This window comes from Pollicipes pollicipes, unplaced genomic scaffold (genome assembly GCF_011947565.3).
Source record: "Pollicipes pollicipes isolate AB1234 unplaced genomic scaffold, Ppol_2.1 Scaffold_4295;HRSCAF=5057_pilon_pilon_pilon, whole genome shotgun sequence".
Lineage (NCBI taxonomy): Eukaryota > Metazoa > Arthropoda > Thecostraca > Pollicipedomorpha > Pollicipedidae > Pollicipes > Pollicipes pollicipes.
In genome coordinates, this window is record NW_023596461.1 from 28,227,399 (window position 1) to 28,238,372 (window position 10,974).

Consider the following 10,974-nt stretch of genomic DNA (forward strand, 5'->3'; position numbering starts at 1 on the left):
TCATGGAGATTTCGCTTCAGGACAGTGATTCACCGTCAATTTGCATCAAGGGCCAACAGCCCACTAAGCAGAAGTCGATTGGCTGATAGGTATCTGGAGTCTTATCCATGTCGGGTGAGAATGGAGCAGAGCACCGCGAAGTCCGATCGCGGCTTCGCGCCGTAGGCCTTACTCGTCAAAACAAAAGTATTGATTTCCGGCCGATGATAACAATGCAGTTAAGCTGACCATAATGCTTGTTAACGTCTTTTTTCAAACGGGTAAATTACCATAAACCAGAAAATTATTTCTGGCTACCAACAAATACAGGACAGCTGAAATATTACCAATTTTGCGCCTCGCATTTGTCGGAAATGTGGTCTGTTGATACACACGACGTATTTGATTAAAACGAAATCCTAACGAATGATCACTTCCGCTTCATCCCTCCCGTTTGGCTAAAGCTAAAGGTCGTGCAAACGATGTATAATTATTATTGTGCTAAAAGAAAACTCCTAGCCAGAAGGAAGATACAAATGCACCAGGAAAACGGTCATTCAAGAATCAGTTGGGAGGAGGTTATCAGTTGATTTGGCACTAAACTTAAAAACGTGACCCGGATGGTAAATTACAAACAATACTCTTTGCAAAGTGCGATAAGCCGTGTAAGCATGCATGTATACAAAATGTAGCATTGTGTCAGCGACAGCGAATCATTTATTTTTAGTATTGAATTAAGAAACGTGATCCGACTGGCAAATAGACTAATCGTCTTTTATTATTACGATCATTTATAAGACCACTGTGTAAGTGACGAAACGTAACTGACATGCAGCAGCAATAGAAATTCTCCCAATTTCAGAGAGCAGCGTGATAGTCATTTTCGGTATCTTCGGGGACGTCTTTCAAGTCAACGCCAAGTTCAGATCAATGTTTCAGAAATTTGGAACGCTCGGTCCATCCTGACTATTTTAGTTTCCACTACGCTGCAGGCATGGATACATCAGGGAAGACCGGGTCTAAATGTTGCAGTCATGTTGGTACTGTACAAGAATATACACTCATACAAGAATATACTACCTCATACAAGAATATTCACCGATACCTTTAGCCCGTCATTCCAATACGCTCAACACGGTTTTATCTTTGTATTCGTGTTAATAAGGATGGCACGACACACAAATATTCATGGCTTCTGTACTAAACATTCCTCAAACATACCGGCAAACAGACATCAGTGGAGCACACCATCATTATACCTTGAGTCATGACCAATTCGTAGTTGCACAATTTCGCAATAACCTTTCCAACCTAAGTTGAGTCTACTGCATCATGCGATTCTCAGAATGCAAAAAAGATTTCGATTGTCATGCCTCAGACTTTGCGCCTTGAAGCCAAGACAATGCAGCAATGCACGGACAAGGAATCTGCTCCATAAAGCTTCCTCGTGCGCAACATACATTAGGCACCGAAGGTACAGTTGAAATCTCTATCGTGTTGGTTGCAAATAAGTGACAGCAATGTACAATGGATGACATATTCAATAAGCAGCGGCGTACGTTCAGGCTGGGATCGAGCAGCACGACAGACCGCATCCATGAGGTGACGGCGGTGCACACCAGTATATATCAGGGCCAACAATGGTACTGATTAAATATGATGCTCACATTAAATGTGACGCTAGCTGTGACCATCATGAGTCGCGAAAACACAATTATTCGACGTCGGCCGTGACTATACCACTGAATATCAACGTCAAAGGAGCACGGTTGGCTGGAACAGTGGGAAGAGACATGGCACTGTATAGGCGTGCATCTCAACAAGGCGCAGCCTTAAACAAAACATTTGTGGATGCATCCAAAGCGTGTGTGGTAGTTGGACGATTAATTTACCTACTGATGTCACGTAACACAACAAAACAGCAGAGGCTCCTGATACACCGTCACTTTTGTGCACGCCTTTTTAACTGAGACGCACCACATGAAAGCTATCAGTGTTTTCCTTAAGCCGGCCTTATCCTGATGGCGTCTACGCCCACCGTCACGGACTGCATCAGGCAGCTCACTCGGATCTGATCGATACCGCTACCACGACAAAACAAAACGCGGCCGTCAATCCTCCTACTGCAGACGGTGACATCGACCGAAAATGTCGTCGCCCGCCGCACGGCGGGCTCCTTAGCGGCACCGGAGGCAGGGGCCAGCCCCACTGAGAGTCCCGGCTGTCCGCATCTGTCAGAACCTGTCCGATGAACCCAAACGGGCAACCCGCGCCTATCGGGCGGGCGTCAGGGACATTCTGCCAAGTCGTGGTCACTTTCAAATCGACAGCCTTTTTTCCAATGCAGTCGGATACATACGGTTTGAAACAAGGCGGTCGCGTCAATCGGTCACGCAAGCAGAACAGCATCTCACGCAAATGAAGCATACCGATTGGTAGGTAGGCACATGGAAGACAGCACGGACTCTGGAAACATCCCCGCTCCGCCGAAGGTTGCCTCATCGTCCGAAATCGTGCGAGAACGAGGTGAGACCGGAAAAGAACATGGCGGGCGCAGCTGACACGGGGCAGAAGCCGAACGGGTCGCGAGCTGACTCGGTGACTCCGACCATCGGCTGGGAGGTCACGCCGTACGTCGCCGCCACCGGGGGCGCAGCGGAGGTCAGCAGGCTGGGGCTGAGGGCAGCCCTCGCCGATTCCTGCTGTTTCTGGAAACGAAGGAAGGGCTCAGAGACGGAATAGGCCGGTAGTGCTGCGGTTAAGGCGCATGAGACGCGACGAATCTGGACGAGTGGCTGGCACAAGTGTTGGGAGGTAGGCGAGCATTTAAGCGGGGTGATGTAAATTTGATGTGGGTGTTGATTAATAAATAGTGCGTTCGCGTGACTTGTAATTTTGCGTAATATGAATCTTTTCTCGGCAATCCCATGGACGCGCATTTAACTCATCAAGTGTGTCTGACCAATACTTTGCTTGTGAGTGTACATGAATACCTAAATAATATGCCCTTAAATAATTACGCACATTACGCACGCACTCCTCGATCCTCGTCCTCCTGTGTAGAGGAGCGCATGATTTAGCCCTGCATCAGAGAATGGGCGACATCCATTCTTCATGAGGCTTTCCTTTCAATGCAGTACCGATATGGAAATAATGGTTAATGCAAAAGACCAGGAGCTCCTCGATCCTCGTCCTCCTGTGTGGAGGAGCGCATGATTTAGCAGACAGTATGGAGAATGCATATCATTGCAGACTTCGACACTGCCGTCTGGTAGATTGTTGTTGGTTGTTGGGTGTGCGTAATCGGGAGGTCTGCCCACGGTTTGAGAGTACTTACCAATCGCTGCTCTCCGAGACAGAACGTGCACAGAGTTCTTGCCGCCCCGGGACGTGTCTCCCTCATGCATGGGCTGTTGGCGTTTCCTGCAAAGAAGCATAAGATATTAAGTGGTCTGGATCGTGCCACTCTCCACATCACTGGTGTAATCTGCACTGTAAAATCGCATTCAAAAATTGCTAGAATGGGGCGCCGAGTGTTAATACGTTAGTGTGGCCCCTGGCCGCCTTCAACTATACCGTTCCACCAGGGACGTAGCCAAGGGAAGGGCCAGGGGAGTCCAGTCCAGAGATTCGCAAAAACTTGTGGGACAAATTTTCGTGGAAATTCGCTCCAACTAGGGGGATTTTCAAGAAAATTATGCGTTTGCCCCCCCCCCCCCCTCCGACGCACTTTAAAATATTTTGGCAATGTGCCTGCGTCCCATATAGTTTACCAAGAGCATGCACACAATGCCTTGTTACCTCCGCATCACTGGAATTGTTCCCCTATAATGTCAATTATTTACCTTGGATAAAGCTTTAAAATTGCATTCCTGATGCGTTTTAGATGGCGTAATGCATTCGCTATATACTGTCGATTAACCATGCCATTTTTATAGTTCTGGACAAATTGCGCAGAATCAAGGTCATGTTGATGTGAAAACAAAATGGGTTTGTGGCGAAAGGTGTGGATGTGTTTTACTTTTTCTAAAGAAAAAACTCCCATTACGTAATTGAAATGGTGCACTTTGAAAGTACACGAAGAGGATGTTAAGGATATGTCACATTTTCCCAGCTAGCCAGCGCGGGCGTTGTTTCTCACTATAAGTTCGGGGGAGACAACAGTTGAAATGACGCAACCTACCGCCAGGTTACGGCAAGAAGCGGACTTCAGCCCGGATTTGGCCCACGTTCTTGAAGTTGGGGGGGGGGAGGCTGGAGCCCGAGTCCATAGCTGAGGTGAGTTTGAAGCCCCTCTACGCCCAGCTGAAAAGGAAACTGCACCTCTGACAACCAGATTTACTACCAACAGCCAGTCGCTTCCCAGCTGGTCGCTGCGTGGTTCCACCAGCTTCACGCTTCTAGGAGATTCATTCACATCTGAGAATGTTTGGATCCATCCATCGATTGTCTGATAAGCCCATTTGGCGAATGAGGCCTTCCTCAAGTAAGAAATATGATTAAGTTATGACTTGTCAGCTCTCTGTAACTGACCCCACTGTCCATAAATGACAGCTATGCCGAATGCCTTCGAATGTGCTATGCCTCTATTAATATGGGCCTGAACGTATGTGACCCAGAAACCCACCGGCACCATCCACCAATTGCTTGAACACAGACTACGAACTGCATGACAAGCCCGCCCCGTACAACTGCACCAGTTCCGGTGCATCGACGCCACCCCTGCCCCCGCCCCGCCGGAGCAGGTGCTGCCGGGCATGGAGCGGTCGCCAGCCGGCGAGGACGCGGACGACGAGAGCGCGGCCGGCGCGCCGACCCTGCTCAGCCTGGCGTACGGTGGCGGCCATCTGGCGGCGGCCCTGTACGACCCGCTCAGCATGACGGCCGCCCTGCTGCGCGACACGCCCGACCCGCCGCCGGCCTTCCCGCAGCTGCGCGCCCTGCTCGGCCAGGTGCAGCCCGACCAGGTCAGTGCCCCGGCCGACATGGTAGCGTTCAAGGTAGCCAGGTCACGAGAGAGAGAGCTCTGGGTGCCAGGTCGGCACCTGGGCCGGGAAGCAAGGTAGGTACCCGGGGAGCCACGTGAGAGCCCCGCAGAAATTGCAGTCTTAAATGAGTCAGGCAGGCTCCAAGGGATCAGGGCGGGGCCTTTGGGGATCGGGTTAGCGCTCAGAGCTCGTAGTTCACGCTACGGGAAGCTTGGTCACTTGTCGGATTCTTTTTGGGAAAGAGAGAGAGAGAGAGAGAGAGAGAGAGAGAGAGAGAGAGAGATATATATATATATATATATATATATATATATATATATATATATATATATATATATATATATATACATACATTTATACATATATATGTGTCTGTGTGTGTATGGGAAAAATATTGGACAATGGACAGCACTCGGGAGAGTTCATATTCGCCAGCATGAGTAGGGTCGTCAGGCTCACTCCAAGGGGTGCTCACCGTAGCCACAGGTCGCCACTGCACTCCTAACGTCCACGTGATAGTTGTCTTGTACACAGAGTGTTACCACGTCCCCAACCCATGCCTACAAGTCACAGCTTCCGTAGGCAGGTAATACAGGGCGTCGGACCATGAAAACAACCATTCACCTCAAAGGCTTCCGTTGCGTGAGAGAAAAATATGCTGAAATGCAGCCGTCTCTCGCGGGTCCTCTACTCTACAAAGCAGGCACCCTTCAGAATAGCATCAGCGGTCGTCACCAGCCGTTGAATGTATCTCCAATACTGTCGGGCGCCGTGCTTGTTAGCACCCGCGCGGTTGGTTCCGCTAATTGGGGCAGGGGTGCGGGGATGGGGCAGGTGACCATTTCAGGACGGGCTGTTCCGTCCGTCGCCATGCTCTTCCGGGCGGTATGACTGGAGGGATGGGGAGGCGCCCGGTGCGCCGGCTGTCCGCCCACCGCCTGCTTGGAGCGGGCGGGATCCAGAGGAGCCGGGTACTGGGTAGCGTAGGAGACGGTAGCGTTCAACGCGCACGGTTCGCTGCCTGACCAGTGGCGGGGTTAGGGCCGTTGTATGTTTGCTGGACGGGCTATCATGGAGTTAATTAAAAATATGATGCCAGTGATGTTGAAAATGTTACTGTTTATGGCATAGATAGCCTCAATACTCTCACCCGTAACCCCACGGAAGGTTACGTTTGCATGAGCCGTGACGATCATCTTCAGGACTACCCCCACCCCCCCCCCCCCCCCCCCCCCCGCTCTCCCGTACTTCAGCCCCTCCTCTCTTATAATCTGGGCCCACTGCGAGATATTATGGGCAGGTTACGATGAATGATTACGGTTTGTTACTTGGCTGAAAGTCATGCAAGTGTATTTGTCAAGCTGCTGAAACGCCCGGTAGCTGACGAAAGCTGAACTCATGCCACCAGTCCTAACCCCTCACATTTCCACCAACATCAAATGGATCACTTCAGCACGTCTCTGGTTGCACACCCCCTCGCCTGCTGGCGAGGACCGCATGATTTCAAGCTGTCTGCCGCGCGGTCCAGGTGATCACCAGCGGCCGCCAGGACGAGCGGCTGCTCACGCAGCTGTCCGAGCTGGTGGCGGCGGACGCCCGCGCGGGCGACGACCAGTCCCGACTGCAGCTGCAGCCGGCCGGCGACTTCCGCGCCGACAGCTGCCGCCACCGCGTGATGGCCGTGCAGCTGCCGGAAGAGACATCTGGTGACGAGCAGGCACACTACAACTTCATCACCTCCCGCGTGGACTTCTCGCAGACGACGATGATTCGTGCGTTCGGCGGGCTGCTGCGGTTCCTGGACCGGCGGCCGCTGGAGACGCTCAGCCGGCAGCCGGTGATGCGGCTGGAGACGCTGTCGCTGGAGGACGTGATGTACGTCAGCAGCGGCGCCTTCCAGACGCTGCAGGTGTTCTCGGCCGACCGGCATCCGTCGTCGTTCAAGGCGAATGCGACGCGAGAGGGTCTGAGTGTGTTCGCCGCTCTCAACAAGTGCTGCTCGCCGCTGGGCGTGGCCCACCTGCGTCGTGTGCTGCTGCAGCCGTTGACCAACCGCGCGCGCATAGAGCAGCGGCTGGACGCAGTCGAGTTCTTCACGCGGCCGGGCAGTGAGGACGTGCTGACCTCGCTGCAGTCCTGTCTGCGCCGCGTGCGCAACCTCACGCCGCTGCTGAATCGGCTACGCAATGCGCGCGCGCTGGCCGGCGACTGGGGCACGTTGTACGACTCGCTCCGCGGCTGCGTGGTGGTCGGCGAGATCTGTCGGGAGCTGCCGCGCGGCGTGGCGCTGTTCGAGCGGGTGGCGGCCGCCGACAGTGGCGCCGTGCAGCGACTGGTGCACACACTACACGCCACCGTCAACCTGACCGAGACCCGTGAGCTGCGCCGATTTAGCGTCCAGCTGGGCCTCGATGACGCGCTCGACCGGCACAAGCGGACATACGCCGAACTGCCGGAGCTGCTGTCGCGCGAGATGGCCGCCCAGCAGGAGCAGCTACCCGATGAGGTGCAGACGTGCAGCATGGTCTTCCTGCCGCAGATCGGCTTCCTCATCATGGTGGACGAGTGGCGCGCGCCGCTCCCGCGTGAGCGCCAGCGCGCGCTGCCCGGCCTGCGCTTCCAGTTCGAGGACCGCGGCCGCGTGCTCTTCAAGTCGGCGCGCTGCGACGCGCTGGACGCCGAGGTCGGCGACGTGGCGACGGCCATCCGGGACGGCGAGACGCTGGTCATGCTCCGGCTGTCGGCGCTGGTGCTGGCCGCCGCCGAGCAGGTGCACCGGCTGACGGCTCTCTGCGGCGAGCTGGATGCCGTGATGGCGCTGGCGCGCGCTGCCGCCGAGTTCGGTTACGTGCGGCCGCAGGTGGGACAACCGGCAGAGCGACAGAGCGAGGGAGGGGAGAGGGGTGTACGGACAACCGGGCGGGGGTGGGGGGACAGGCCAAAGGAGGCGCGCGCGCGAGTTGGCTTAGTAAAAATGTAATTGTAAGTTATGTGTGTGATTTAGTTTAAAGGGCTTCGTCTGACAGCCAAGCAATGCCACATCGCAGCCAGCTCTGGGTGAAAAAGGGAAATATGTTGTATTGATTGTGCAGCTGCTGTTGCGAAAGTGGATGCATGTCACTCGCTGATGACGGTTTATGTTTACCAATGCTTGTGCGTGCTTCTAAATCTTTCACGCCAGCTACCGAGCGTCTGACCCAACCTCTACCACGTCAGTTCGTCGACGACAACGTGCTGGAGCTGGTACAGAGCCGCCACCCGCTTCTGGAGCTTTGCGCCGACGTGGTGGTACCCAACGACTTCTTCAGCGACGGCGGTGGCTTGCGCGACCGGCTCAAGCTGGTGACGGGCGCCAACGGTGGCGGCAAGTCAGTCTACCTGCGCCAGGTGGCGCTGGCCGTGCTGATGGCGCAGGCCGGGTCGTTCGTGGCGGCCTCGTCGGTGCGGCTGGGCGTGCAGCGCGCCCTGCTGACGGTGACGCCGCCGGCGCTGACCGGCGCCACCGCCGGCTCGGCCTTCCTGGCCGAGCTGCGCCAGCTGTGCGCCGCGCTGGCCGAGAGTGGCGAGCGCACCCTGCTGCTGGTCGACGAGTTCGGCGGCGGCACGCTGGCCGAGGATGGCGCCGCGCTGCTGGCCGCCGCGCTGGGCCAGCTGCTAGGCCGCCGGCGACGCTGCCCGCACGCGCTCGTCTCGACGCACGTGCACCGGCTGGCGGCGCTGCTACCGCCGTCGCAGCTGGTGACGCCCGTCTGTCCCGAGCTGGTGGCCGAGCCGGGTGCCGAACAAGTCACTTTCCTCTACCAGATGACGACCGGCGCGGCCGGCAAGAGCTACGCCCTGGCGGCGGCGCGGCTCGCCTGCCTGCCCCACACGCTGATCGAGCGGGCGGCGGAGGTGAGCCGCCTGGCTCGGTGACCGGCCGCTGCCAGTTGGGAGCTCGGCCAGGAGTGGTGCCGATGGCACGCCGGAGAAGCTGGGCACTCGTCCCCAGAGTGACAGTGGCGAACGGTCAACGGAGGCCCCTATTGAGTGTGCTTATGAGTGTTTTTGGTACAAACTTCGCACCCGTGGCTAGTATTTTAAGAAACAGAATATTCAGTACTCTCAAGGAATCAGTGGTTCAATGACCGCGCGCGAGTAAAAGCAACTACATAATTATCACACGATAGCATGGTAATGAAACTTGCTGATTTCGGCGCATGGATCTCTTAGCCGTGTTCATTTAACCGCATCCGAACCGTTAACTGCTTTAACGTCAGATGTCTGCACAAGTCAGTGACCTATCGATGCCTAAAAGACCTTTTTACCTGGTGCAGTGCTCCGTGTGTCTGTCCGTGGATGTGCGTCCCGGTTACATACCACCGGACTGGCGCGTCATTGCCGTCAGTGGCCTGTGCTCTGTTGCCCGTCAGGTCACCAGCGCTCTGGTGAGCGGCGGGCAGCTGCGACCGGACCCGGAGCTGCTGCAGCTGCGCGAGGCACATGTGGCTCGCTGCCGGCGCGCCGCCGAGCTCTTCTTGCGCGCCGACCTGGAGGCGGATGAGCCGCGCGAGCTGCTGCGGCGGGTGCGGGCCGAGTACCGCGCCAGTCTGGACGAGGCCACGGAGGAGTCGGCGGCGGCGGCGGCCGGCGCCGACGGGACGCGGAGCGCGGAGGGACCTGCGCCGGAGGCGGCGGAGGCCGAGGAGCGTGTGTGGGACGGGGATCGGGGAGCGGACGGGAAGAGGCCCGCACCGGGGGCAGCCGGGAGCGCAGAGTCGGCCTCCGACTGGCGCGAGAGGAGCGCCGTTAGCACGGGTGGCGGTGGAAGGTCGGACGCCAGGTCAAGGTTTGGCGAGAGGTCCGATTGCGGTCCAGCTGTCGGCGGAAGTTCTTGGTCAGCGACTGGCCGGGACTCGGTCAGCAGACCAGGGACCAGCAACGAACCCTCCACCGGACCAGAGGTCCGCCAGCGAGTCTCTGGTGGCTCACGCGGTGGTGAGTGGTCGACCACGTGGACAGACGGTGAGCGCCCGGCCCGGCGGTCAGGAGCCGCAGCGCTATCCGTCGGTTGGTCGGACGTCAGCGAGCGGCCCATGTGCTGGGTGGACGGCGGGCAGGGCTCGCTCGGTGCCAGTCGTTCCAGTAAGCCGATGAGATACACGAGCGGCTTAGAAGCCAGGGGGAGACCGGTGGGAGACAGGCGCACGTCGGCTGCCCTCGTGACGGACGCGGAGCCGACCGGAAGACCGGCCGCCGGCTCGTGGCGCAGTGACCGGACCCCCAGCGGACTGGGCTTCAGCCTGGGCCCCTCCAGCAGCTCCGACTCGAGCGCCCGGCCCGCCACCGAGCGCCTGCCACACGCCTCGACCTCTTCCCCTGAGCGGACCAGTGACGGCGGTGACTGGCCACTGCGCGCCCGCCCGGGGAGCCGGGCCGAGGCCAGCACCAGCGGGCTGGGCGGCAGCGAGCGCTCGGCCGGCGGCGCCGAGCAGTGGCTGGCCGGTCGGCCCCTGAAGCGCGCCAGGTCGGAGACGCCGCTGGGCACGCCCCTGATGGGCGAGCAGGCGTTCCTCGCGCCCGTGCGCCGGTGACGCGGCCCCGGGCTGCCGCCAGCCCGGCGAGAGCGTGATACAGAGGGTGGTCTGCAGGAGGGAACGGACGTGTTCGACAGGGCACCGCTCGTAGCCAGCTGTTCATAAGTGCGTAGAGGCGTTCTCGGGCTGCTGTCTGGCAGCTGTAAGGAAGCGTCAGAAAAAAATGGCCATGCTTATTTGCGTGTCGTATTCACACCGGTGGGCAATAAAGCAGTTGTGAATAGCGATGGTGAGCGCGGCAGTCATACTTAGGAATCTGTGGTCGCCAGTTCTCCAGATGAGATAATACGGCATTGAAGTAAGCAACAGTCCTGTGTTTTGTACTTCAAGTGCCTCGTTTCGAGTTCCCGGCGGTTCCACCCACGCATGGGGTTCCTCCTGATGAAACGAAGCTGCGATAGCTGTTCAAAAGCGAATACACCGTTTGCAGC

General features: G+C 57.1%; 1 protein-coding gene across 1 annotated transcript; it reads left to right on the plus strand.

Moving 5' to 3' along the window:
• The first annotated feature begins 4,573 nt into the window (after positions 1-4,573).
• On the plus strand, positions 4,574-10,540 carry LOC119097385 (mutS protein homolog 5). Its single transcript, XM_037220430.1, has 9 exons — positions 4,574-4,585; positions 4,725-4,862; positions 4,911-4,979; positions 6,496-7,539; positions 7,651-7,827; positions 8,184-8,606; positions 8,703-8,861; positions 9,437-9,660; positions 10,474-10,540. The coding sequence occupies exons 1-9, from the start codon at positions 4,574-4,576 to the stop codon at positions 10,538-10,540; spliced, it is 2,313 nt and encodes a 770-aa protein (XP_037076325.1).
• The last annotated feature ends 434 nt before the right edge of the window (positions 10,541-10,974 follow it).

Bases quoted from the DNA above. Each gene is read 5' to 3' on its own strand.
- LOC119097385 (XM_037220430.1), top strand. The intron at 7,828-8,183 runs GTGGGACAACCG...CTACCACGTCAG, and splicing joins TCGGTTACGTGCGGCCGCAG to TTCGTCGACGACAACGTGCT. The intron at 8,607-8,702 runs GCGCTGGGCCAG...CCGCCGTCGCAG, and splicing joins GCGCCGCGCTGCTGGCCGCC to CTGGTGACGCCCGTCTGTCC.